Raw genomic sequence first — 27,122 nt, 5'->3', positions numbered from 1 at the left:
TAGTGTTGGAAAGGAAAGAGTAGAGGGAATTAGTTCCCTCTGAATCAGAGTATAATTGGTATAGCAATTAGGTTCACTAGCAGTTAGGTTCACTAGCAATGAGCTGCCATTGCCAAATGTAGCCTGTGAGCGAGTCACCATGTTGTTTACTGACTGTAATGGGTGATTTCTCTTCTCTCACCCTGGAATTGTTCCGTCCTCCCTAAGCAGTGGTATATAAAAGTGGGATGTGTAAGAAAAGGACAATGTGAGGATTCCGTAGTTCACCCAGAGAGGCACCTAGGTTTTAGTTAATATACATTATGTCACCAAAAGGGAAATAAAGAGGATCCAAAGGCTTTAAAATGGAATTTAAAGGGAGGTGGGGATGAGGCTCTGGAGTCATTACCAATATGAGGAAAACACGTTTTTTTAGAACAGAGAGAGGCAGAAAAGAGAGCACTGTGAAATTACAACAAATTCCAGCAGGGTCACTGAAATTGAATGAGAGGCCAGAATGTTGAGAGGCACTTTTCTGAATGTATAGTCTATACTTGGTTAGATAGTGTCAGTATCAGACTCTCCTTGTCTCCCACAACAAAGTCAGAAGTCTTGTTAAAAGCTAAGTTCTTCACTGTACGGATTGCTGAACTAGTCAGCTGTCCTTCAGTCGAAAGGAAATCCATTTCAGTCCTTAATTCTAGGGCATCCTCCTTACCCTTCTCACAGAATAGGTATATTACCACAAAAAGCTGGGAGAAAATAGGAACGGGAAGGAATCTTGCTGTACAGGAAATGTCTCTCTGCGCTCATCTGTTTTTTCTGGTAAGCCTCTTATTATTTCTTATGATGTTGCTGTCATTTTGTTGTATTTTCAGACCTCCAGTCTGGCTCGGCTGCGGGTAGCGGCGGTGGAGGGGGAGGCGGCGGCAGTGGCGGTGGAACAGGAGGGACCCAGAGCCCCGCTGGCCCAGGAGGGATCTCCCAGCACCTGACTTACACATCTTACATCCTGAAGCAGACTCCTCAGGTCGGAACATTTGTGACTTGTATCTTTCAAATCATTTCGTTGTTTAACAATGGGCTTTAATTATAGTGGATTTTTCTTTACATCTCTGGAATCAGGAGTCAGTACTAATATTTTAGTCACATTATAGATCTGTATTATTTGGGACTTGTTTCGTTTTGAGAGAAGGGGACATGGAGATTCAGAAAGACTTAGGTAACAAGTAACAAGATCTCTCTGCTAAGCCAGTCCTTGAATTTGGACTTAAACCTAGAGCTTTCTGACTCAAGGATTGTTGCCTCCTAAATCTGTGAGGTAATTAATAGTGTTATAGGCAGTTGAAAATTTTCTGTTGGAAAAGAGTAACCAAAAAGATACTATCAAGTTTTGGCATTTGGAGTTAGGCTGGATTCATGATTAGGAACAAATTTCTACCTTTTTCCCACTTGCTCCTTTTAGTCTTGACTCCTTTCTAAGGAAGGTCGTGGAGTTTTGGTCTAGGTGTTCGTATTGAGAAGGATGGGTAGTTATCAGCCTGAATAATTCAGATTTAAGGACTAGGTTGTAGAGTTTGCGTTTCCAACAGCCTCCTCCGTAGCTCCTGTGCCAAGTTTCAGAAGTGGGGATAGCTATTGCTGGTGACATCGAGAACAGAGCTGTTCTTTTCAGTTATTTTGGCTGAGTTGCAGAATTGAAGGGGGGCATTGTCGCTTGTATCATGGGACCTTGTGATTTAAGGAGGGCAAGGCACTTGAACTTCATAAATTACTGAGTAGTTCTTTATTTGTTTCTAACTTAGGGTACATTTTTAGTTGGTCAGCCGTCACCCCAGACATCTGGAAAACAGCTGACTACTGGGTCAGTGGTCCAAGGAACACTGGGAGTCAGCACATCTTCTGCACAAGGACAACAAACATTAAAAGTCATCTCTGGACAAAAAACCACTTTGTTTACCCAGGTAAATATTCGTATACCCCAAATGGAGGCTGGTGATGGCATTTATTTAAATGTTTACAGCTTATCTCTTTCCACAAAGAAATTAAGGTTGCATGAGAAAATGAACAATAAAATGGAATAGAAAAATAAGGATAAAATCTTGAGATTTGGGAAAATTTAAGTAGAATGAGAAGATAAGGCCAGAGATTCTTAGATATGCAAACAGTTATGTCCTGTATAATATTTGCCAAAGCAAATCAAAAGCATGATCAGTTATAAAATCCACACTAGAGAGGCAAAAAAAAACCCTACATAATATTTCCTTAAAAGAAATAAAATTTTCTTGGGGCGCCTGGGTGGCTCAGTGGTTTAAGCCCCTGCCTTCGGCTCGGGTCATGATCTCGGGGTCCTGGGATCGAGCCCCGCATCGGGCTCTCTGCTCAGCAGGCAGCCTGCTTCCCTCTCACTCTCTCTGCCTGCCTCTCTGCCTACTTGTGATCTCTCTCTGTCAAATAAATAAATAAAATCTTTAAAAAAATAAATAAATAAATAAAATTTTCTTAATACCTTATTCTAAAATTTCTCTGGGGGAACTTCATATATAGGAGATTCTAAATGTGTAATAGGTGAAGACAGCCGCAATATCCTTATACACTTGACCCTTGCTCAGTGCGGGCGTTGGGGCGCCAACCTGTCATGCAGTGGAAAATTCACGTATAACTGGACTTCCCCCACTGTTATTAGCCTACCGTTGACTGGGAGCCTTACCGAAAACATGGTCGATTTATATACATTTTGTACATTGTATGTATTATATACTCTATTCTGACAATCAAATAAGCTAGAGAAAAGAAAATGTTACTAAAAAGTCATTTTTTTTAAGGAGCACCTGGGTGGCTTAGTCTTTAAACGTCTGCCTTTGGCTCAGGTCATGATCCCAGGGTCCTGGGATGAGCCCCTCATCGGGCTCCCTGCTCGTTGGGAAGCCTGCATCTCCCTCTCCCACTCCCCCTGCCTGTGTTCCCTTTCTTGCTGTCATTTTCTCTGTCAAGTAAATAAATATAATTTTTTTAAAAAATCCTAAGGAAGAAGGGATATTTACAGAACTATACTGTATTTCTTAAAACAAACAAACCCACAGGGGCACTTACCTGACATGCTTAGTCAGTAGAGTATCTGACTGTTGATATCAGGGCTGTGAGTTCAAGTCCCACGTTGGGCAGGGAGCCTTTTAAAATAAACAATTAAAAACCCCCACATATAAGTGGACATGTGTAGCTCAAAGCCCTGTTGTTCAAGGGCTAGCAGTAAAAAAAAGTAAATGCTGGGGGCACCTGGTTGGCTCAGTGGGTTAAAGCCTCTGCCTTTGGCTCAGGTCATGATCTCAGGTCCTGGGATCAAGCCCCGTGTTGGGCTCTCTGCTCAGCAGGGAGCCTGCTTCCCCCTCTCTCTCTGCCTGCCTCTCTGCCTACTTGTGATTTCTCTCTGTCAAATAAATAAATAAAATCTTAAAAAAAAAAAAAAAAGTAAATGCTCTAGGGATTTTGGTACCTGTTTCTATAGAGTATTTTAGTATAAGCCAAAGAATAATGACTGGGAATTTTAGCTGGGTGAGGTATGTCATAATTACCTGCCGGAGAATCTATAGCTAAATCTCAGAAATTTACCAAATGAAGCAAACAAGGTATGGAAGGATGTAGGCAGTAAGATACCATTTATCAAAAAAAACAGTGCATTTCCTCTCTGTCTAAATCAGTAGCTCTCAAAGCTTGGAATGTGGATATTGGATTTTTATCAAATGTTTTTTCTGTGTTTGTTGAAAAGATCATATGGTTTTTCTTTTTTTGTTAACATGGTGAATTACATTAATTTTTAAGATGTTGAACCAAGGGGTGCCTGTCTGACTCAGCTCATGGAGCATGTGACTCTTGATCTCAGGGTCATGAGTTTGAGCCCTACATTGGGCATAGAGATTACTTAAAAAATATGAAAGTTTTAAAAAAGTGTTAAACTCGGGGCACTTGGGTGGCTCAGTGGTTTAAGCCTCTGCCTTCGGCTCAGGTCATGATCTCAGGATCCTGGGATCGAGCCCCACGTCGGGCTCTCTGCTCAATGGGGAGCCTGTTTCTCCTTCTCTCTCTGCCTACCTCTCTGCCTACTTGTGTCCTCTCTCTCTGTCAAATAAAATAAATAAAATATTAAAAAAATATATTTATAAAAAAAAAAGTGTTTAACTAGCCCTGTAGCCCTTGAAAACCTACTTGGTTTTGACATGTTATCTCGTTTAAAGGTATTGTTGGATTTCATTTCATAAATTTTGTTTAGAATTTCTGTAAGGGTTATTGGTCCATGGTTTTCTTCATAATTCTTGTCTGGTTTTGAAAGTAGAGTGATGCTGACCTCCTAAAATGAGTTAGGAACTTTTCTCTCCTATTCACTTTTTTGTGAAGATTTTATGTAGATTTGGTATTGTTTCTTGACTGTCTTGAGTACACCAGTGAAGCCATAATGGCCTGGAGTCTTGTTAATTGGGAAGGTTTTAAACTACAATTTCAATTTATTTACTAGATACAGGACTATTCAGGTTGTTTCATCTTAAGGGAGGTTTGATAAGTTATAGCTTCAAGGAAATGTGTCCATTTCATCTAAGTGGTTGAATTTACTAGAATAAAATCATTCATGGGGTGCCTGGGTGGCTCAGCGGCTTAAAGCCTCTACCTTTGGCTCGGGTCGTGATCCCAGGGTTCTGGGATCAAGCCCCGCTTCAGGCTCTCTGCTCGTGCGGAGTCTGCTTCCTCTCTCTGCCTGCCTCTCTGCCTGCTTGTGGTCTCTGTCTGTCAAATAAATAAATAAATTCTTTAAAAAAGAAAAAAAAAGGCCAGCACCCTTTAAAAAATAAATAAATAAAAAATAAAATCGTTCATAATTTTCCTTTATTATCCTTTTAATGTCTATAAAATATTTGGATGGCCCCTTTTTATATCCTTTTCTTTTCTTTTTTTTTCTTTTTAGAGCAAGAGTGCCCGAGTGGGGGGCTCTCTGCTCAGCAGGGAGCCTGCTTCCCTCTCTCTCTCTCTGCCTGCCTCTCTGTCTACTTGTGATCTCTCTCTGTCAAATAAATAAATAAAATCTTTAAAAAAAAAAAAAAAAAAAAGAGTGCCCGAGTGGGGATTGGGGGTTGCAGGGAGAGACAGAAGGAGAGAGAGCATCTTAAGCAGACTCCACACCCAGCATGAGGCCGGCCCACTGCAGGGGCGGGGGGGCTCAATCTCACAACCCTGATATCATGACCTGAGCTGAAATCAAGAGTCAGATGCATAACCAACCGAGCCACCCAGGCGCCCCCTCCCTTTCATTCTTGATTATGATAGTTGTGCATCTTCCCCTTTTTTTCTTGATCACTGATCTTTTCATATTCCTAGTGTTTGGTATCTTTGAGTACTAATTTCCGTCTGGTCAGATGTGCTTAGTATTTAAACAGATACGAGGTCCCAGAATTCTTCAGGCAGTTCTTTAAAATCTTAGCTTATTTCTTCTTACCTGCTTATGCTTGCAGCCAGTGTAGTGACATTCTCCCTGTTTGGCTACAGCAGAACAATTATCGTTGCTTTTTCATAAGTATTATTTACATAGAACAGTGCACAGATTGTAAGTGTACTGTTCAGTGAGTGTTGACCAACGTGTAAACTCATGCAAGCACTATCCCAGTCAAGATACAGAACATTTCCATCACTCTAAAATGTACCCTCATTTCCCTTTCAGTCTCATTTTTCTGTTTCTGTCACCATAGATGAGCTAATCTCTGTCTGTTCCTGAACTTCGTGTAAGTAAAACTATATAGTATATAGTCTTTCATGTCCATTTTCTGTTGTTCTAACATGTTTTTGAGATTTATCCATATGTGTATCAGTAGTTTATTCTTTCTTACTCTGTTTTAAGATTTTATTTATTTATTTGACAGAGAGATCACAAGTAGGCAGAGAGGCAGGCAGAGAGAGATGGGGCGGGGGGAAGCAGGCTTCCTGCTGAGCAGAGAGCCCGATGCAGGACTCAATCCCAGGACCCTGAGATCATGACCTGAGCTGAAGGCAGAGGCTTAACCCGCTGAGCCACCCAGGCGCCCCTATTCTTTCTTATTCTTTTTTTTTTTTTTTAAGATTTTATTTATTTATTTGACAGACAGAGATCACAAGTAGGCAGAGAGGCAAGCAGAGAGAGAGAGAGGAGGAAGCAGGCTCCCTGCCAAGCAGAGAGCCTGATGTGGAACTCCATCCCAGGACCCTGAGATCATGACCTGAGCTGAAGGCAGAGGCTTAACCCACTGAGCCACCCAGGCGACCCTATTCTTTCTTATTCTTAAGTAGTATTTTCTTGTACGACTTTTATTCTGCTGTTGACAGACACTTGGATTATTTCCGGTATTTTATTATGAACCATACCGCTACGAACATCCTTGTATAGCTTTTGTGCAGTAGAATAGCTAGGTCCTAGGGTAAGTGTATGTGTATAAGAGAGTTTATAAGAGGGGCGCCTGGGTGGCTCAGTTGGTTAAGCGACTGCCTTCAGCTCAGGTCATGATCCCAGAGTCCTGGGATCGAGTCCCGCATCGGGCTCCCTGCTCCTTGGAGAGTCTGCTTCTCCCTCTGACTTTCTCCCCTCTCATGCTCTCTCTCACTGTCTGTCTCTCAAATAAATAAAATCTTTAAAAAAAAAAGAGAGAGTTTATAAGAAACTGACAAATGGTTTGCAAAGTGGTTGTACCATTTGACTCTCCCATAAGTAACCTCAGAGAGTTCCAGTTGTCCTATATCCTCAACAACACAGAGGACCTTCCTTTACATTTTTAGCCATTTTTGTGAGTATGAAGTGATACCTCATTGTGGTTTTAATTTGCATCAGACTGCAATGCAAATAAGTTATGCCATGGCTACTGCTTCTAGATTCTCGTCATGGGTCCTCCCGTTACTAAATGTGTGGTCCTGGTAAAGCTACTGACCTTAATCTCTTCATCTGTAAAATGAGACTAGAACCTACCCTCTGAAGTTTAGGACAAGGTTGAATGACGTAAGGTACATAAAAATGCTTTCTGCCGTTCCTGACACAACGTAGCTCCTCAAGGACTGAAGAATGGTCTCTGCTTGTGGAGTATTAATTTGGGCATTAAACAGTCATTTGGGCCAGGGGGTCTGCATACTCTGCCCAAGGCTTCCTGTTTTTATAAATAATTTATTGGCACACAGCCACACTCGTTTCATGCTGTAACAGTAGAGCTGAGGAGTTGAAACAAAGACCATATGGCCTGCAGTGCTCTACACGCTTATGCCATTTACAGGAAGAACTTGCTGAGCCTTGATTTAACCCACTAAAACTGTAGTTTATTGAATGATACTACATTCATTGAGTGGTAGTAAAAATCTGAGCCTGAACCAGCCTAGAGCACTTAATGTACCCATTTAAATCTGGCCCATCTTGTTTAGATTTTCATATTTAAAGGTTACGTGTACGTTTAAGAGCAAATTCTGATAACACATGACCTGGTATCTTTGCAGTCACTGCTGCCAAATAGTGACTTGCAAATGCATTCCTTTACTTACTCTGCATTAGGGGTAAAGGAATGTCTGCACGTGAAAAGTCAAACTTGAGAACTTACTGGAAAGGTGCCCAAACACCTCATATGTGATTAGCAAGACCTACTTGGATATGCTCTGATTCATGAGCCCTGCCTAGGTAAGGAATAAACTGTGCCTGTGAACCAGGGCAACTTTATTACTTCCACCCATTTTGTTTCTGCAGGCAGCCCCTGGGGGACAAGCATCGCTAATGAAAATATCTGATAGCACACTGAAGTCTGTGCCAGCCACCTCGCAACTCTCAAAGCCTGGAACCACCATGCTCAGAGTGGCAGGAGGGGTGATCACAACGGCCACTTCCCCAGCTGTGGCCCTCTCAGCAAACGGTCCTGCCCAGCCGGTGAGGATTAGCATGACAGGAGAAAACCGTAATGCAACATCAAAGTAGTAAAAACATAAGATACTTAGCAGGTACACCAGTGGGTCATATTTATCTTTTTTAAAAACTTGAAATACAGTTCACATGCCATGACATTCTCCATTTTCAAGTGTGCAGTTCTGTGTTTCTTACTGTATTTTCAAGGTTGTGCAGTCGTCATCACTATCCGTTTTAGAACGTTTAATCACTCCTCAAGCGAACTCCATATCCAGTAGCCGTCACTCCCTGCCCCCCCCCCCCCACGCCCAATACTAGACAACCACTGATCTTTCTTGTGTCTGGCTTCTTTCTCAAATTTTCAGGGTTCATCCATGTTGTAACATGTATTAGTACTACTTTATACCTGAATAGTCAATATCCAATTTTATGGCCATATTACATTCTTTGTTTATATATTTATTAGTTGATGGACATATGGATGGTTTCTACCTTTTGACTATGATGAGTAATGCTACTGTGAACATTTATGTTCAAGTTTTTGTATAATCATATGTTTTGGGGGGTTTTTGCTATATACATAGGGATTCCTGGTCATATCATAAGCTGTTTATCATTTTGAGGAACTGCCAGTTTTTCCAAATAGCTGCACCATTTTAGACACCTACCAGCAATGTATGAGGGCTCCAGTTTTTCCACATCCTTGCTGATGCTTGTTCTTGTCCATTTTTTCTTGTTGTTACAGCCATTCTGGTGGGCATGAAATGGTATCTCATTGTGGTTTTGATTTGCATTTCCATGATAGCTAATGATATCGAGCATCTTTGCATGTACTTATTGTCCATTTCTGTATCTTCTTGGGAGAAATTCTCTTCAGATCCTCTGCTCGTTAGTTAGTTGGATTATTTATTCTTTTTTATTACTGAGTTTTAAGTGTTCTTAGATATTCTAGATATGAGTCTCTTATTAGATTTGCAAAAATTTTCTCCCACTCTGTGGGACATCTTTTCACTTTCTTGATGGTACTCTTTGAAAACCACAAAATTTTTAAATTTTGATGAAGTCCAGTTTATTTTCCTTTTATTGCTTATGCTGTTGATATAGCTAAGAAGCCATTGCCTAATCCAAAGTCACAAAATTTAAGCCAGTATTTTCTTCGAAGAGTTTTATAGTTTTAGCTCTTATATGTAGGTCTTTGATCATTTCGAGTTAATTTTTACATGGTGTGAGGTAGGGGCCAAACTTCATTCTTTTGTATATAGATTCCAGTTGGCCCAGCAACAGCTGAAGTCTATTTACCCATTGAATTGTCTTGGCACCTCGAGTTCTTTTTCCAGGCTTTATCTCCTCCTACTAGACCTTTCATATGCCTAGTCATATCACTCTTACTTTGTAGTTCCTTGAACATACCGTGTTCTTTCATGCTTATCTTTCTTCCTACTATCTTCTGCCAACTTCTGCCAAAAAACATTCCTTTTTGCCCCCTTTCCTTGTCTTGAATTTTGAGGATTCCCCTAAAGCGCTATGTTTGTACATGAAGTTTTCCCAGTACTCTCCACTTCCCATCCCTAGACAGAAACAGTAATTTTCCTCTCCATTGTAATAGTACCTTGTACCAGTGCCTGCTATAGCACTCATCATAGTTTGGTAAACCTGTCCTCCTTGAGGGCTTTTATCTCTGGGCATTAGCATTTATTAAATTTTTTTTTAAACTTTATTCATTTGACAGAGATCACAAGTAGGCAGAGAGGCAGGCAGAGAGAGGGAGGGGGAAGCAGGCTCCCCGCCGAGCAGAGAGCCCGACACGGGACTCGATCCCAGGACCCCGAGATCATGACCCGAGCCGAAGGCAGGGGCTTAACCCACTGAGCCACCCAGGCGCCCCTGGGCCCTAGCATTTAATATTATGCCTGCCATGTAGTGGATGTTGATGTCATGAATGAGACAAATGTTAAGACATTATAGTGAGTTTTTAATAAAACTCATTTTATTCCACTTTTATATTCTGAGTTTATGTCCTCTTTTTGGTGTTGAAATATCCTTTTATAAAGTGATGTAATAGGTGGTGAGGGTTTTTTGGTTTTTGTTGTTTTTAATATGGTAGCCATTAAAAATTTAAAACCTTTTCTGGTCCATGAACTCTGAAAGTGTTGGAAACACCGAACAAGAGAGGCAATGGTATTTAATTAAATGACATGGCATTTAATGGGTAGTTAAAAATAATAGCTAATAGATAATATTTTTGAATATACTACATGGCAGTCATTGTTCTAAGTAAGTTACACTGCTTTCTTCTTAATTTGTACTATTTTTGGCCCTGTGTGTGAGCAGTCAGAAGGAACAACTCCCAGTTCATCATCTGCTATCGGTTCTGTAGTGAAAACTTCTGGGCAGCAAGCAGTGTGTCTGAGCCAGGCCCCTTTGCCAACCTGCAAGGCTGCAGCTCCCTCCGTCATCAGCGCCACATCCCTGGTGCCCACGCCAAACCCCAGCTCCGGGAAGGCCACCGTGTCAGGTCAGTTGTATCATAAGAACATTCTTGCTCTCTGCCTTCTTTGGGCTAGAACATTTTTGGAAGGTCTTCAATGATATTTTGTATAGTAAGTTGTTAAAAATAATTAATTCAGCAATATTTTCCATATAGCTGCTTTTTTGATAATTTATTCTTAAAATCTACACATAAATCCTTCAGTCCAAAATGGTTTGTGGATGGAATAATAATTTTTAAATGATATAATAAGGTTTTAGCCATCCAGAGCTCTGTGGAGTATTTTAACTGCTTTCATCATGTAACTTTGTGGAGAACTGAAAATTTACTCTCCTTACATTATCATTTTCTTTTTTATTATCATCAGTTTTGAATGGAAGACATTATAAAACATACTTTCATAAACAGTATATAAAATATAAGTTAGCCTTGATGACTCCAAGTTGTGATTTTTAACATTAGTTGTTATGTTGGGTAGTGTTAGAGTGACATGTGTGCGGTCTGGCAAGATGGCTGCTCTCTTTGGGTCCACCCCAAATGGCCCCAGAAGAGTGTGCCTTTCACTTCGTTGGTTAACATACAGCACAAATCCTGGAGCCAAACTGCCTTAGTTGAAAAAGTTGCTTCGGTTTCTTTGGCTGTAAAGTAAGGTTGATAATAATACTGACATACGGTTGAGAGGATTAAATGAATCCATATGTAAGTGCTTAGACTGCTGTCCGACATGTAGTAGCCATTATATAAATAGTCGCCGCCATTAAAGAGTTTAGTATCCTTGTCTGCATTTCCTTGAACCCTAAAATCCAAAGAAGCTGTGCAGACAAAAGGTGTTTTTTTGTTTCTTTGCTTGCATAACTAATTTTAGTGTGAAATCTGACCTCTGTTGGACAGGCTGTTTATATGACTGACTATGAATATTCGTGTTTTGCCACAAAAATACTAATGTGCTTGAGGGCAGCTACTCCTGTAAAATACAATAAAAATGTCACAGCAGCGTCACACTGTTAGAAATGTTTCTGAACACTCTTAGCTTCTGTGTGACCTTGTTACATATCGATAACAGCTTACCCGCTGGCACTGATGGACACACAAAAACATACGTTAACACACACACACGCCAGTACCTTAGTGCCTTGGATCAAAGGTTGTGAGTATTGTTATTCTTATTACTATTATTACTACATTTCATACGTGTCCCCAAGCCCCCAGACCAGAGATAAAGGCTGGTAGTTTTTCCCATGACTTCCACCTCCTAGTTACCATTGAGCAAGTTCTAGTATGGGGAGTGCTGTTCTCTGCTAACGGAATGTTTGCAGGCACTGTGTTGGGACTGGAGTAGAAACTGTAGAAATAGAGGATCACTTTATGAGAAATAAATGCCCTCTCCTTTTCTTTTTTTAGAGAGCTCGAATGGGGGTTAGGGCGAGAAGCAGAGGGAGAGAGAGATTCTCCTGCAGACTGAGCATGGAGCCTGGTGCAGGCTTAATCCCACCACCCTGAGATCATGACCTGATCCAAAATCAAGATCCAGGTGCTTAACCAACTGCACCACACAGACACTCCCGCCTTTCCCTTTTCTAATTAAGTTTTTAACATGAAGTAAATGAAGTCTCCTGGCTTTAAGTTCTCATTTCCTGAGATGCTGCTGATGAAACTTTCTGTATATAATGTTTTCACAGAAGAGCCAAACTATTTTCTGCTGCCCATTAATTTTTTTGTGTATATGTCAGCTCTGTTTTTACTGCAATAAATTTAATTTTTTGTGTGTGCATTATGGAGTATTTTGAACAAGGTCACTGTTGTGACTGGAGCAGAGTGAGCAAGGGAAAGAGTACTGGGACATAAAGTCAGAGTGATAGAGGCCAAATCACATAGGGCCTTTGGAGGTCCTGTTAAGAACTTTGACTTTTACTCCAAGGGAAGCCATTGGAAGATTTAAAACAGAGGCATAACATGATCTGCCTTACCTTTCCACAGAATCACTGGCTGTAGCGTTTGGACTGAACTCTAAAGGGCACGAGGTAGAAGCAGAGAGCAAACCAAGAAGTGGACACTAAACAAGAAAATTTGGTGGTGTATCAGGGAGTCCTGGCAATATCAAACTAAAAGAAGTATCAGAAAGAAAACAGAAGATAGTGGGAAGGAAATGATCCAAGAAAGGAAACAGTTTATCTCAGAATTGAAGGGACAAACTTCCAAGCCCAAAAGGCACAGTGTCTGGCACAGTGAATGAAAGATGCCTCACATGGAGGCACCGTTTGTTCATGAAATCAAGACACCAGGGACAAGGAGAGGATCTGACAAGCCGTCACAAGAAGAGACAGGAAAGTTCAGAAATTACATTATCATTGGGCTTCTCAGCAGTGCTGGAAGCCGTGAGCCTGCTCTTCAAAATTCTAGGGGAAAATGACTTGTAGCCGAGAATTCTGTTGCCAGCCAGGTCATTCCTGAGAATGAAGTTAGAAGTATTTTCTAACTCTCTGCTATGCTCCCTGTCTCAAGACTTTACTAAAATGTGTATTTTTTACCAGAGTGAAGAGGTGTAGAGCAAGAAAGAGGAAGAAATCAGATCCAGTATAGAAGGAAGGCAAAAGGAATTCCCAGGGTAATGGTGAAGGATGTCCCAGGATGGCCACTGGGAAGACCCAGTGGAGCAGATCAGAGAGCTAGGGAAAGTTCTCTCTTAGAAAGAGTGGAACTAGAAGTTACCTAGGAAAGCTGACCATACGGAGAATTATATAAGGGGGAGGAGGTGGTTTATAGCAGTTTTGAAGAAAGTGGGAAGACTTGGTAAGAAGTTGAAGGAGAACTAAGAACTAAAAAAAGAGCAAATATTATCTCCAGAGAACAAAATGGAATCTCGGTGTAGTGGTGTTCTTTGGATCAGTAGAGAACACTGCTGGTGGTGAGGGGTGGAAGTGCCTTAAGATGCCTGCGTCTACCCAGATAGCAAGTCTGTGTGTGCCATCAAAATGAAGGCCTACAGTAGACAGTCTTTTAAAGTTACTGAGATAAATATTGAAAGAAGGAGCCAACAGGGTTGAAAGTGGATGCTGCTGAGTAACTACATGAAGACGGGGAGAGGTGGAGGAAAGGATGACTGTATTTAATTCAAAGCCTTTTTAGCACTTTATTTTCAACTGATAAGCCTGTAATATTTTTATAAAAATTAGGATTTTAAAAATATGAAAAACCGGGTCATAGTTGTCTTCTCTGAGGGCACGTCTCAGTAAGAACTTATCACCAGACCAATTTGACATTCATCTATTCCAAAGAAAGATTCTCTTTTTTATTTAAGACTTTGTTTCAGAAAGTATTTAAGTTTCCTTTCCTTTTGCTCATACCCACTGCTTTCCAGTGCCTTAAAGTATCTTGAGCCTCGAATCCTGTAGTTTTTCTTTTTTTTCTTTTTAAGGGAAAGCGAACATGTGAGCGATTGGGGAGGGGGCCGTGGGGCAGTTCCTAAGCAGACTCCCCACTGAGCACAGAGCCTGGCGCAGGGCTGGATCTCACCACCCTGAGATCATGACCGAGCCAAAATCAAGAGTCCAATACTTAACCGACTGAGCCACACAGGTGCCCCTTGAATGCTGTTTTTTTTTTTAAAGATTTTATTTATTTGACAAAGAGAAACACATCGAGAGAGATAATACAAGCAGGGGGAGTGGGAGAGGGAGAAGCAGGCTACCCACCGATCAGGGAGCCCGATGTGGGGCTCGATCCCAGGACCCTGGGATCATGACCCAACCCAAAGACAGATACTTAACAACTGAGCCACCCAGGTGCCCCTCGAATGTTGTTTTTAAGTTTTATGTGACGGCATTCATCTCTGTATTGTTCTGTGTGCTGTCTCATAATAAAAGCACTTTGTCATTTTTTACTGGCCCTCTGAATGCCTCTAGTAGTTGTGTAAGGGAAATGAGAATATGGAAGTTACCCCTAAAGGAAGTGGGAGAGGATGACCCTTGCTAGAATGGTAAGTGGGGGAGCACCTGGCTGACTTGATCAGTGGAGCATTCCACTCTTGATCTTGGGGTCTTGAGTTTGAGCCCCACATTGTAGGTAGAGTTTGCTTTAAAAAAATGATAAATTAAGAATGTCTGATGTTTGGAAGGTAAGAGCTGCAAAGAGGTAGAAGTTAGAGGACATGGTGAGTACACAGATTTTCAGAGCATTCGATCTATAGAGCTGGTGTGAAGGGGACACAGATAACTGGGCACAGATAACTGGGCACAGTGGACTCTCAATACTTTGGACCTAATTTTGGAAACATTCTCTAGGCAGCCAGGAGCCAGAAAAGGTTTTGTTTTTGTTTTTTTTTTTAAGATTTTATTTATTTATTTGACAGAGAGAGACCACAAGTAGGCAGAGAGGCAGGCAGAGAGGGAGAGAGGGAAGCAGGCTCCCTGCTGAGCAGAGAGCCTGACGCGGGACTCGATCCCAGGACCCTGAGATCATGACCTGAGCCGAAGGCAGCGGCTTAACCCACTGAGCCACCCAGGTGCCCCAGGTTTTTTGTTTTTTAAAGATTTTATTTATTTATTTGACAGAGACAGAGAATGAGAGACAGGCAAGGGGAGCAGCAGGCAGAGGGAGAGGGAGAAGCAGGCTCCCTGCCGAGCAGAGAACCCGATGTGGGGCTCAATCCCAGGACCCTGGGATCATGACCTGAGCAGAAGACAGACACTCAACTGACTGAGCCACCCAGGCACCCCCAGAGAAGATTTTTAAGTAGGAAATGACAGTTCTTCAAATCAGTATATAAAATTTTACATCCATTTTGTACCTGTCACAGCTGTATACAGAACAAAGAAATTGTTACAGAAAACAAACAAACATGGGAGAGAACTATCTTAAAATGTTAATGCTGCTGTCTCCACAGCGGGACTATAAGTGAGATTGTGGGGCAAAACTCAGTCCTCACTGTCACGTCATTTTTTTCATTGTGAAATCTGCCATGCCCATGCTTCATCCTCCCAGCTCTCTGTTCGTTGAAGGGGTAAATGCCCTAAGACCTTCCTCCTGTGAGAACATGTGAATGCTCAAGAGGGCAGGATTTCAAGAAAGCATCTGATCTTCAGCTTGGCTTATCTTCCAACTTGTTTTAGGATTGCTAAAGATTCACTCCAGTCAATCCAATCCCCAGCAGGCTGTCCTGACGATCCCCAGCCAGCTCAAGCCACTCAGTGTAAATACATCCGGAGGGGTACAGACTATCCTGATGCCTGTGAATAAAGGTAAGTCCGTCACCTGAGTGTGTGCTGGTCTCCATGGCTGGGGGACAGAGGACCATATTCTGCCGGCGGCCCCTCCCCGTGCAGCCTGCCCTTTGACCATCTGTTCTCCTTGGCATTTTGAACTCTGGAGCACCGACTCTCGCCTTGAATGTGAACCCCAGATGATGCATTGGTTTCTAAGTAGCTCCCCATTTCTAAAGTTCAGTAGAGGGGGGTATATTTTAAGGATTTATGAGCGTTCCAGGCTAATTGGATTTTTATTTTCTTAGTGACAAGCCCCCATTTCCACAGTTGAAGATCCTAGCTCACTTACCCTTGTGTTGTCAATAAACAGCTGACCTTGTCAAATCACTGTATTCAGTAAGGACCTTTTTAACATTATACTGAAACTGTTTCTGTGCCATTCGTCTAAAATGAGGCCATCACCTGGGAGTAATGATTTTTATATTTCTTACAGCCGCTCTCTTTTTTTTTTTAACTTGTTAGTGGTTCAGTCATTTTCTGCCAACAAATCCCCTGCCATTCTGCCTGTAGCTGCCCCAACTCCGATTATCCCCAGCTCTGCTTCAGCAGCTGTTACAAAAGGTAGGTAGTTTCTCACGGTATTTTTACCTGGAAGTTTTGTTTAAGACATTTTTATAATCTGGGTCCCTTGAATTTCAGCCCCTGTGAATCAGTCACGTCAGAAATACTTACCGAGTATTTCTAGTTTATATAGTAGATTGGACACCAAGGGAAACAGGGACGGACAGAGCATCATCTCCCCTTTAAGAACTTCTAATCAGGTTGAAGAGAGTAGTAGTAGACAGCAAGCAGTGATTGATAAATGCAGGATAAGTGATCTGGAAAGTGAATGCTGTGGTATTTCAGTCTAGGACGTCTGGGCGGGGGGGAGGGGTGCAGGGTGGAGGACTTCATATGCAGTATGGACTATGGATGACAGCCTGGATTTGAGAAGAGGGAAACACTGTGAGGGAGCAGGAGAGTGAATGCCATATGGAGAGGCAGTAGAGACAAAGACTCAGAAGGCTTGTTCGGGGAAGTAAACCAATTAGGGGGACTCATCTGGGAGGTATAGTTGTGGTAAAGGAACTTCAGAGGGGCAGGTGTTGGCAGGCTGGCCAGGGGGACATTTTGAGTACTAAGGAGACTGAGCTAGTGCAGTGGGTTAGGTCTGTAACATCTAGAATACCAAGAGCTACCACGTGCTAAGAGCCTCAGGTGTACCAGGCACCACGCTAGCTGCTTTATACAGATCACTAATTCTCACAGGACTTCCAGATAGCTAGTAGGCCCATTTTGCAGATGAGGAAGCTGAAGTTTGGAGATATTAAATATCTACTTCCCAAACCTTGAAAGTTAAAAAGCAGTGCAGTCAGACTTTGAAGTACATCTGCTTTTCAGGCATGCTAGATCTTCCACAGTAGTCTTGAGAAAAGGTGGATTTGTAACTTACGGCATGAGCAACTAAAATGGATTTGCCGATTACAGTCTCCTGCCTTTTTTTAAAATAAAATTAGTTGGCACCCAGCCATTCCCGTTTATTTACATATGATCTGTGGGTGCTCTTTCATGGCTGAGTTGATAAGTTCCAGTCAAGGCCATAGGACCCACAGAACCTAAAATATTTACTGATTGGTCCTTTATAAGAAAAGTTTGCCAACCTCTGATCAGAAGATACTGACGAAAGAACTGGTATCAGCTTGGACCAGCATTTCTCCTCAATAGCAGTTAGGTTTCGTAGGCCTTCCTCATACAGATTGGGATTCAGTTGATTTTGGGCCGGGGTCAGAGCATCTCTGTTTTTATTTTGATTGTGGTAAAATCTTGTGTATTGAAATGCAGAGGTACTAAGTATACCATTTGATGAACTTCGTTATAAACCCATGTAACCCATTTTCGATTTCAAGATACAGAAATTTTCATTACCTTGTGCCCCTTCAGTTCCCAACCCCCAGAGGCAGCCGCTGTTCTGATTTCCCTTACAACAGAGCAGTTGCATCTGTTTTTTTAACTTTATACGAGTGGAAGCACATGCATGTCTGGTTGTATTTATTCACTGTAATGTTTTGGAGACTCATACTTATTGTACCTGAATAGTATTCCACATTGCAGGGAATACACTAGAATTTGTTTATCATTTTTCCTGTTGGTGGACTTTAGGGTTGTTTCCAATTGGGGGCTGTGTGTACAATTCTGTGGGAGCATATTCTCTAGTCGAGTAGCTCTGGCAACCAGAAGATGCTAATTATATAATTCTGTAGTTGTTTGAGGGCGAGATTAATGTGAGTGTACTTGTACCTATAGAACTGGAGTATGTGAGCTTTTTCTAAGGACTTCCTTCGGATTCTTGAAGTCTTGGAATCACTAGGGATTGAGGGAATATATAGTGCTAACAGTGAAATTAGCAGGGTCAATAGATACATGTAAAAAGTTAATTTTTTATATAGAAATGAAATGCTAACAACCTACTAAACAGTTCTGAAAGTGAAAATACCTAAATAAATGGCAGGATATTCCTTATTGTTATAAATACAGTTGACCCTTTAAACAACACAGATTTGAACTGTGCAGGTCCACTTAACACAGATTTGTTTCAATACAGTACAGTACTTAAGAGAAAATATATTTTCTCTTCTTTATGATTTTCTTAATATTTTCTTTTCTCTAACTTTATTGTAAGAATATAGTATATATTACATATAACATACAAAATATGTGTTAATCAACCATTTATGTTATCATAAAGGCTTCCAATCAGTAGTACACTATTAATAGTTAAGTTTTTGGGGAGTCAAAAGTTATGGATGGGTTTTCGACTACAGAGATTTGGTACCCCTAACCCTCCAAGTTGTTTAAGGCTCAACTGTAATTTATTATAAATATGATAAATTATATTAATTTACAGAAAGACCTGATGTATTATCAGTTCTCCCCCCAAAAATGACATGCAGAATCAATATAGTCCCAGCCAAAATGCCTGCAGTGTTGGGGATGTGTGTGTGTGTGTGTGTGTGCGCGTGTGTGTGTGTGTAGAAATAGGCTAAGTCTAATATGTATGTGGAAATGCAAAGGCCCAGAATAGCTGAGGCAGTTTTGAAGAACAAAAAGATGGGGGACTTAGACCACCAGATACACATAGTATAATGTTAGAGTATTGAGATAGTGTTGTATTCAAGAGTAGACAGAATAATGGAATAGAAAAGAAAGCCCCAAAATAGACTCACACATTTATGGTCACTTGATTTGTGACGTTCAGTAGGGAAACGGTGTCCATTTCCATAAGTAGTGCTGGGTTAATTAGATATATCCATTTAGGAAAACAATGAACCTTACACCATAAGCAAAAATTAATTTGAGTTGGGGCGCCTGGGTGGCTCAGTGGGTTAAGCCTCTGCCTTTGGCTCAGGTCATGATCTCAGGGTCCTGGGATCGAGCCCTGCATCGGGCTCTCTGCTCAGTGGGGAGCCTGCTTCCTCCTCTCTCTCTCGCCTGCCTCTCTGCCTGCTTGTGGTCTCTGTCAAATGAATAAATAAAATATTTTTTAAAAATTTAATTTGAGTTGGTTTATGAACTTAGGTGAAAGGTTAAACAGTAAAGCTTTCTAGAAGAGAAGATAAGAGTGTCTTCATGACTTTGGGCACAGATGTTTAAAGAGCAAAAAATGTGAACAGACCCTGCACAGAAGAGGGTATCCAGATAGCTCGTAAAGATGTGAAAAGTTGGGGCGCCTGGGTGGCTCAGTGGGTTAAAGCCTCTGCCTTCGGCTCAGGTCATGGTCCCGGGGTCCTGGGATCGAGCCCCGCATCGGGCTCTCTGCTTGGCAGGGAGCCTGCTTCCTCCTCTCTCTCTCTCTCTGTGCCTGCCTCTCTCCCTACGTGTGATCTCTGTCAAATAAATAAAATCTTTTAAAAAAAAAAAAAAAAAAAGATGTGAAAAGTTGGGGGCGCCTGGGTGGCTCAGTGGATTAAGCCGCTGCCTTCGGCTCAGGTCATGATCTCAGGGTCCTGGGATCGAGCCCCGCATCAGGCTCTCTGCTCCGCAGGGACCCTGCTTCCTCCTCTCTCTCTCTGCCTGCCTCTCTGCCTACTTGTGATCTCTCTGTGTCAAATAAATAAATAAAATCTTTAAAAAAAAAAAAAAAAGATGTGAAAAGTTGTACAAACTTGTTAGTTATCAAGGAAATGCAAATCAAAGGCATAGTGAGATGATGCTGTTAGAGCACCAAAATTGGAAACACTGGCCATATCGAGTTTTGGCAAGGATGCAAAGCAGCTGGAACTCGCCTGCACTGCTGGTGGCCCTGTAAATTGATACAGTCACTTAGGAAAGCAGTTTGGCATTGCCTAGTAAAGCGAAACGTACATCTGCCTTCGGTTGCAGCAAGTACACTTCCAGGAAGTGCGCATGTACGTCCACCCACCAAAAGACATACGCAAGAATGGCCATTGCATTGTTATTTTTAATAGCTAAAAAATGCTGATGGACAGGATTATGTACAGTATGATTCCAGTTATGTGAAGTTCAAAGTGGATGAAAGGTGGTTGTCTTTGGCAGGCAGGAACCGCCAGCAGTGTAGGGAGCCTGCTTGAGGACTAGGAATACGCCATCTTTTTTTTTTTTTTTTTTTGAGGTTTAAGTAAGCTCTGTACCCTTGTGGCATGACCCCGAGATCCAGAGTCCCATGCTCTTCTGACTGAGCCAACCAGGTGCCCCAAAATACTTTATATCTTGATTGGAATGGTGTCCATGGGCGTGTACCTAGGCAGTTGAGCCATACACTTGGTATTTGTGCATTTATGCAAGTTTATGCATCAGTAAAAAGGGGGCGAGATGGAGCGTATCTCATTTGTAGACTCTTGTTATGTAGGAAAGTACTGAGAATGTTGAGTACAGAAAGGACATGACAAAGGTCATGTGCTGACGTGCAAGGTGAGTTTTAAGGGGAAGAGACCGAAGGCAGGGAAGCTGATGCAGACGTAGAAGGTGTGTGGTCATGTTCTTTTGATCCCAGAAGACTGTGGAATACAGGGAGGCACGTGCACCTGAGACACTGCTATCTTCCATCAGTAGATTTGGTAAGATTCAAGCCTGCTGTGTTTGGCTTGGCTGTTTCCAAGCACAGTAGATCTGATTTTTGCTTTCTGTCTTATGTGTCAGAACACTAAGATAATGCTGAAAGTTGACGAACTTAGCTGGAGAGATGATATCCAAAAGGATACTAGAACTTAGAACGGGCCAGCATTGTATTTTAACGTGGCAGTGTGTGTGTGCGGCTTAGTGAGGGGACTGTCGCGTAGCCGTGTGCTTGGCCCTTGAAGAAATATATAAAAAGCCACTTTATTGCCCTGCCTTGTCACGAGCCTGGAGTCGCTCCCCCTGAGACCCGCGGTAACAGTTCTTCCCTTGTCTGCTGATCCTGTGACGCTGGGTGCCATCTCAGTCCCCCGGCTGTGTCCCTACAGCAGCTGCTGTGGCAGTTTCCTCACTGAGTCTCCTTGGAAGAGCTTTTGTTTCTGCCTGCACGTGTCTTTCCGTCACTGAAGGCTGACAGCTCTTTTTTGTTGCTCTTCCTTTGTAGTAAAGACCGAACCAGAAGTGCCTGGGCCAGGCTGCCTCTCCCAGGAGGGTCAGACAGCTGTGAAAACAGAAGAAAGTTCTGAGCTGGGAAACTATGTCATCAAGTAATTATTTCATTCCTTTCTGATGGAGTTGTGCATTTGATGTTTTACCGGGTACTCTTTGAAACCCATGCCTGCGAGAGCTGAGTTGGTGTAGAGTTGTGTCTGTATAGAAGTCAGCGCTTTAGAGGGTGGAAGCCCCCTGCCCACGTGCAGTGAGCAGGTGTTCGCTCTTGATGCACGGCCGGGGAGTCTTCACTTAACTCTCCTATCACCTTGGGGCAGCTGTGGACGTGTTGCCTCCAAAGCCTCAGGTGGGACAGATCTCCTCCAGCGGAGCTTGACAGCATGTGTTTTCTTTGCTGAATCCTTGGGCATGAAATTTCTCGTGGTGTAATTCTTGGGTGTGTGTACATTTTACACCTGAGTATCCACACCCCCGCCTGATCATAAACAGCTGCCTCTTCATGGGCTGCACATACTCTTCTAAAAATACTTCATGAGGTTTTCTAATTTCCAAATTGGGAACCCACCTCTGGTCATGTATTTTGAAGTAAGTCAGATTATTGGGGATGGTGGAAACTTAGCCACTTTCACATGATTGGTGACAGCATGAGCTGGAATAATCCTAAGAATAGGCATTTGTATATAGTAATGTCCTGCCCTAGTGGCAGTCAGCTGCAAAAAGGTATGTGGCTAATTAATTTTAAAATACAGATAAAATGATATTTGTATAATTTGCATTTCTGGGGTCTCATCTCGTTTATGTTTAGAATGTTATCTGTGGAAGGAAAGACATCTCCAGTATAACTGGTTAATTGTAATTCCCTTGGAAAGAAGGGAATATATACATGACTTCGTGTGTGTGTGTGTGTGTGTGTGTATGTGTGTGTGTGTCTAGAAACTGTTGTATTTTCTACCTTACTATTCTTTTTTTTTTTTTTTAATCCCTCTCAGGATAGACCATTTAGAGACTATCCAGCAACTCTTAACAGCAGTAGTAAAGAAGATCCCTTTAGTCACTGCAAAAAGTAAGACCATTATCTGAATATATGGATGCATTTTTAAAGCTGTGAACTACTGGGATATTGAGTCACCTTGAATCATCTTACATTATAAAGTAATACGGATGTGGCAGTTACTTAGGTGGTTTGGGTTCTAACTATAGTTCATTTGCAGGATCTTAGAATTCACAATATCTTGGTCAACCAGTTGGTCTTTTCTTGTATGTAAATTATAAGTCTGTTGTGTATATAATTAAAACTGCATTAGTTTTTAATGTTTATGAATAAGGAAAGAAATAAGCATTGGCCTCCAAGATGCCCGACTCTGCAGGCTCCGTACTTTTACTGTCTCTCGTGGGATAGGCGGTATCACCTCCCATTTTTACAGATGAGAAAACTGAGGACAAGTGAGGTTAAGTAACTTGCTGAAGATCACTAGCTGTGGGTGGTGAGGAAGAATACTAACCTCGGTCTGTTGGACTCCAGAGCCGTTCATCTTCTGTCAGCCACTGTCCCTTACTTTGTTGAAGTCACGGTTAAGCAGACTTCTAGCAGTGAAGTCTGCCGCCACTGCCCCTTGTCAGCAAGACTGAAACACTTGCTTCTCAGCCCCAGTTGTCCTGACAGAACCAGCTTCCTGTAGGGGGCAGGTCGCCTGTTGATACTTAGGTGTGTGCGCTCGAGCAAGATGACTGCAGACGTTTACAGGCAAGGGAGGAAGCAGATTATCATATGACATTCATGTAATATGACATTCATGGGATTATGAAACCAATAGGCCAAGTACAGACTGCCCTGCTTATTTTTTTTCTAACAGCAAAGAAATTACCTCTTTTCCCTTGGTTCTTGAAGCCTGGGGGTGATTCTGATGTAGTTCAAAGTACATATTCAGGGACATTTTCCTAGCCCCACAGGAAACATTTTTTAAATCTGTGTTTTAAAATTTTAGATACAGAGAGAATATTAGAGCTGGAAGGTCAGAAACCTTCTTTCCCCACAGTCATTTTACAGGTTGGAAAACTGAGGCCCAGAGAGGTGTCGTGGGTTGCCCGACACTACTCAGTGAGTTAGGGCTGGATCTCACATCTCCTGCTGGCGCACGCCGTGTGCACCGCGCCCGAGGGGTAGGCAGGCTTCTGCCATGAAGCCGGTTCCCCAGAGGCCCCGTTGTTTGCATACACACGGATAAATAAGATGCCTTCCCTTTTAGGCAGAAGGCCTCTGTGTTCGGCTGCAGGAGACCTTGGCCGGTAAGGAACACAGGTCCCATAAACAGGTCTAGAGAAACTTCAGGACATACCTCTAGCGAAAACGATTTGACTGCAGCCGTAAGTTTATTCAGAGTGTGCTGGATATGTGCGTTCTAGGTGAAGACGCCAGCTGTTTTTCTGCGAAGTCTGTGGAGCAGTATTATGGCTGGAACATTGGGAAAAGGAGAGCTGCTGAGGTAATCCCAGTTGCTCTGCGGGCTTCCCACAGCCTGGGGAGACGGTAACCAGAACATACGTGCATTCTGGCTGCTTCCATAAACCTCATCTGACAGAAGAGTGATAACATTTACAGCGCGTTTCATTAAATATTTAATGGTAGAATTTTTTCCTCCATTTAAAATCTCAGTCTTCAAGCCCTTGTAGCTGCTAGCCTTTGATAGGTCTACTTGTTTCTGCATTGATAAAAATCTCTAAACGTCTTTTATGATTTTCTTTCACTATATGAAAATGAAACCAGGTATTTGTTGAGTACTTACAGCATGGCTGCTACTGTGGCCGGTGGTGGGGCTCTAGGAGAAAGTGGCACAGCCGAAGACTTATGCTTAGGAAGCTGTGAGAAGGTTAGTGTGATGGGTTTGGAGAAGTTCAGTGGGGAGAGGGAAGCTGGAGACCAAAGGTGGAGACCAGGTGGAAAACCTTTTAGGCCACACCCAGGAGTTTCAGTGTTATTTCATGAACATCAGGTAGAAGTTCCTTTGCTTCTTTTTAAAACTTTTTAATAAAAAACACAATCAGATTTAAAAAAAAAAACAATTCTAACAAGTTAAGTTACCATGGTCATTTACATGTGGGTGATTTATTTGAACACACTGTGAAGTTTGAAATTGATTATGATTCAGAAAAAATTTGTTTTTAAGTGGCAAAGAGCAATGACCATGCGAAAAGTCTTGCAAGAAATCCTGGAGAAGAATCCAAGATTTCACCACCTGACTCCCCTTAAAACCAAGCACATCGCTCACTGGTGTCGCTGCCACGGCTACACCCCGCCCGATCCCGAGACCTTGAGGAGCGACGGTGACTCTATTGAGGACGTGCTGACCCAGATCGACAGCGAGCCAGGTACGCCTTCAGTGGGGCTCCCTGGACCTGTCAGTAGCCCGAGAGGTGTTTTCATGGAACAGGCACTCATCTCCAGCTTCCAAGGTTCTTGGGCTGGGCCGCTTCAGCCCTGGAGGACTTGAGGAACAGGGGCCTTGGCTCACCTGTAGCTGAGTGTTCTGTCTCCCTCCCGTCCCAGTATAGCCCCTACAGAACTATTTGTGCCCAAGTGTCCCCAGCATTGGGCCTCAGCCAGGAATATTCCAGCCTGTGGCATACGACAGACACATACTATTTGTTCCAGGGTCCCCCTCCTTAGCATTATTTCTTCTTTGAAGACTTTGCTAATCCCCCTCCTTTCCTCCAGATGGAACTGACTTCTCCCTCCTTTGTGACCTTTTGACCCCTCATAGACAGGTCTACCCAATCTCCTCGAAGATGTAGGTGCTGTCTTGTGTGTTACTTTATCTCCAGACCTCGCTAGGACATACCCAGTGCTGGAGACAGATGGAAACCACTAATTAGTACTGCAGATGAGATGAATTGTTTAATGGTAAACAAACAAACAGTTGTGCTCTATGGGGGGGTGGGAGCAGGGCATAAAGGATACGTGGGGAGAATATTTTTGAGTTCCACCTTAAAGAATAAGAAGGGTTGTTTTCTCCTCCCAGCCCTACTTTTCTAGAAAAGCAGGAGCTCTCCCTCCCAGTTCGAGAGAGCCTGGAGCACAGGGAGTGTGTGTGTGAAGGAGGGGGGGTTCTTAAGACTTAGCACAAGTTCCATTTCCTCCATGAAGCTTTCCTGAGAGCCCTAATGCAGGATGACCTCTCCTTTCTCTGAAATCCAGCAACACTAATTCCAGAACCTTACTGGTTTGTCAGAAATAAATATCTAAGTTCTTGGAGGACAGAAAGCATGTTGGTCATCTTCATACTTCACTCGCAGCATATGGGAAGCACAGCACGTCACACACACCAGGCGTTCTGTCACAGTGACTGGTGAATTTGTAAGGGCCAGTCAGTGAAACAGAAGAAGCCAGGAGCTGGATGCCCCACCACCAGCCTGCCTGGGTATCCTAAGCCCATCTTGTACCTGGTGTGGACCTCACTTCCTCATCCGTAAGGTGAAAGGATGCTCTGGAAGGTTCTGAGGTCCCCTCCGGCTTTGTACTCTCTGTTAGACGTTGTGTACATCAACGTCTTAAAGACGACGCTCAGTGTGTACTATGTGTTAACGTACTAGCCTCTGAGCAGTGAGAGGGGCTCAGCTGGGTGATACTTACTTTCCTCACTGTGCACTTGAAGATTTTCCAGACTTAAACAGTATGAAAATGGGTTAGTCATTAGTATCTGGGGCTTCAGGGCATGGCCTAGATTTTGGTGGTTTGAGTCCAAGTTACGTACTGTTTTGTCTTAGATCGCAGTCGCATCACATATATAGGTAACACGAGTCACCTGTCTCTGTGCCTGTCTGTCTCATAAATTCCTAGTTCTCATGGTTACAGATCTACAGCATTCAAGAACTGGAAAGAAGGTCAGCTCCCTTGATAGTGACCCTTCCTCTCTGGATCTCAGACTGTTGGTCTTACGGAGATGGTAGGTCCTTCCCTGTGGCCAGCAGAGCTGTCCTAAGACTGATCCCCCCTCATTTAGAGTGCCCGTCGTCATTCTCCTCTGCCGACAACCTCTGCCGGAAACTGGAGGACCTGCAGCAGTTTCAGAAAAGAGAGCCAGAGAATGAAGAGGAGGTGGACATCCTCAGCCTCCCGGAGCCGTTCAAGATCAGCATCAAAAAAGAACAGGAAGAGAAGCAGGAAGAAATGAAGTTCTACCTACCACCAACACTGGGGTCGGAATTTATTGGTGACATCACCCAGAAGGTAGGGGTTGTGGCCTCCGCTGTTTCTTGGTCACGAGCCAGACCTTCAGCCTTGCACGCGGACGCCAGACATGCCTGGTGAAGTAAAGGTGTGAGTTTCTTCTGCCTGGTGAACTTGGGGTGTGCTCTCTGGGCATCTCCCCCTCCCCCCCCCCCCCCACATCAGAGCAAGAACACGAACTCCACGTGAAGAGGTTGCTTGCTGGCCATGGAATTGAAGCAGAGGCAGCTAGAGATAAATAGTTTTGTTTTGCTTTTTTAAGATTTTATTCATTTATTTGACAGAGATCACAAGTAGGCAGAGAGGCAGGCAGAGAGAGAGGAGGAAGCAGGCTCCCTGCTGAGCAGAGAGCCCGATGTGGGGCTTGATCCCAGGACCCTGGGATTAGGACCTGAGCCGAAGGCAGAGGCTTTAACCCACTGAGCCACCCAGGTGCCCCAGGATAGATAGTTTTTTACTTTTGTCTTTGGTATTTGCCTCCGTGGAAGCACCGCTCCTTCCTGAGGCACATGTCCTAATACTTGAGAGGCCGAGCCTTCCCTGACATTTTTCTAGCTCCCAGGGGCCCTGCCTGTGGTATGGGTGTGCACACACTCTACCCTGTGGCGCAGGAGAGAATCCTCTCTTGGCCTCTAGCAGAGCTCAGCAGTGCTGTGGCCTCTGCCCACCTGTACCCGGTACAGCTGCTTGAGACCCCAAGTGGAGGCGGTGTTTGTT

The 27,122-nt window shown here is 43.0% G+C and overlaps 1 protein-coding gene across 1 annotated transcript in view; it reads left to right on the top strand.

Moving 5' to 3' along the window:
- YEATS2 (YEATS domain containing 2) overlaps nt 1-27,122 on the top strand; it is a 116,993-nt gene that overhangs the window by 85,415 nt on the left and 4,456 nt on the right. The window contains exons 18-28 of the mRNA XM_046003657.1: nt 858-1,009; nt 1,785-1,943; nt 7,715-7,891; nt 10,199-10,382; nt 15,464-15,592; nt 16,079-16,177; nt 21,174-21,276; nt 22,171-22,244; nt 23,585-23,664; nt 24,346-24,547; nt 26,179-26,405. Of these exons, the coding sequence (XP_045859613.1) occupies nt 858-1,009; nt 1,785-1,943; nt 7,715-7,891; nt 10,199-10,382; nt 15,464-15,592; nt 16,079-16,177; nt 21,174-21,276; nt 22,171-22,244; nt 23,585-23,664; nt 24,346-24,547; nt 26,179-26,405 (1,586 nt within the window). The remainder of the gene's footprint in view (nt 1-857; nt 1,010-1,784; nt 1,944-7,714; nt 7,892-10,198; nt 10,383-15,463; nt 15,593-16,078; nt 16,178-21,173; nt 21,277-22,170; nt 22,245-23,584; nt 23,665-24,345; nt 24,548-26,178; nt 26,406-27,122) is intronic.

This window comes from Meles meles, chromosome 4, assembly GCF_922984935.1.
Source record: "Meles meles chromosome 4, mMelMel3.1 paternal haplotype, whole genome shotgun sequence".
Taxonomy (NCBI): Eukaryota; Metazoa; Chordata; class Mammalia; order Carnivora; family Mustelidae; genus Meles; species Meles meles.
The sequence above is the reverse complement of the archived record's forward strand: the minus strand, read 5'-3'. Positions and strand labels throughout refer to the sequence as shown.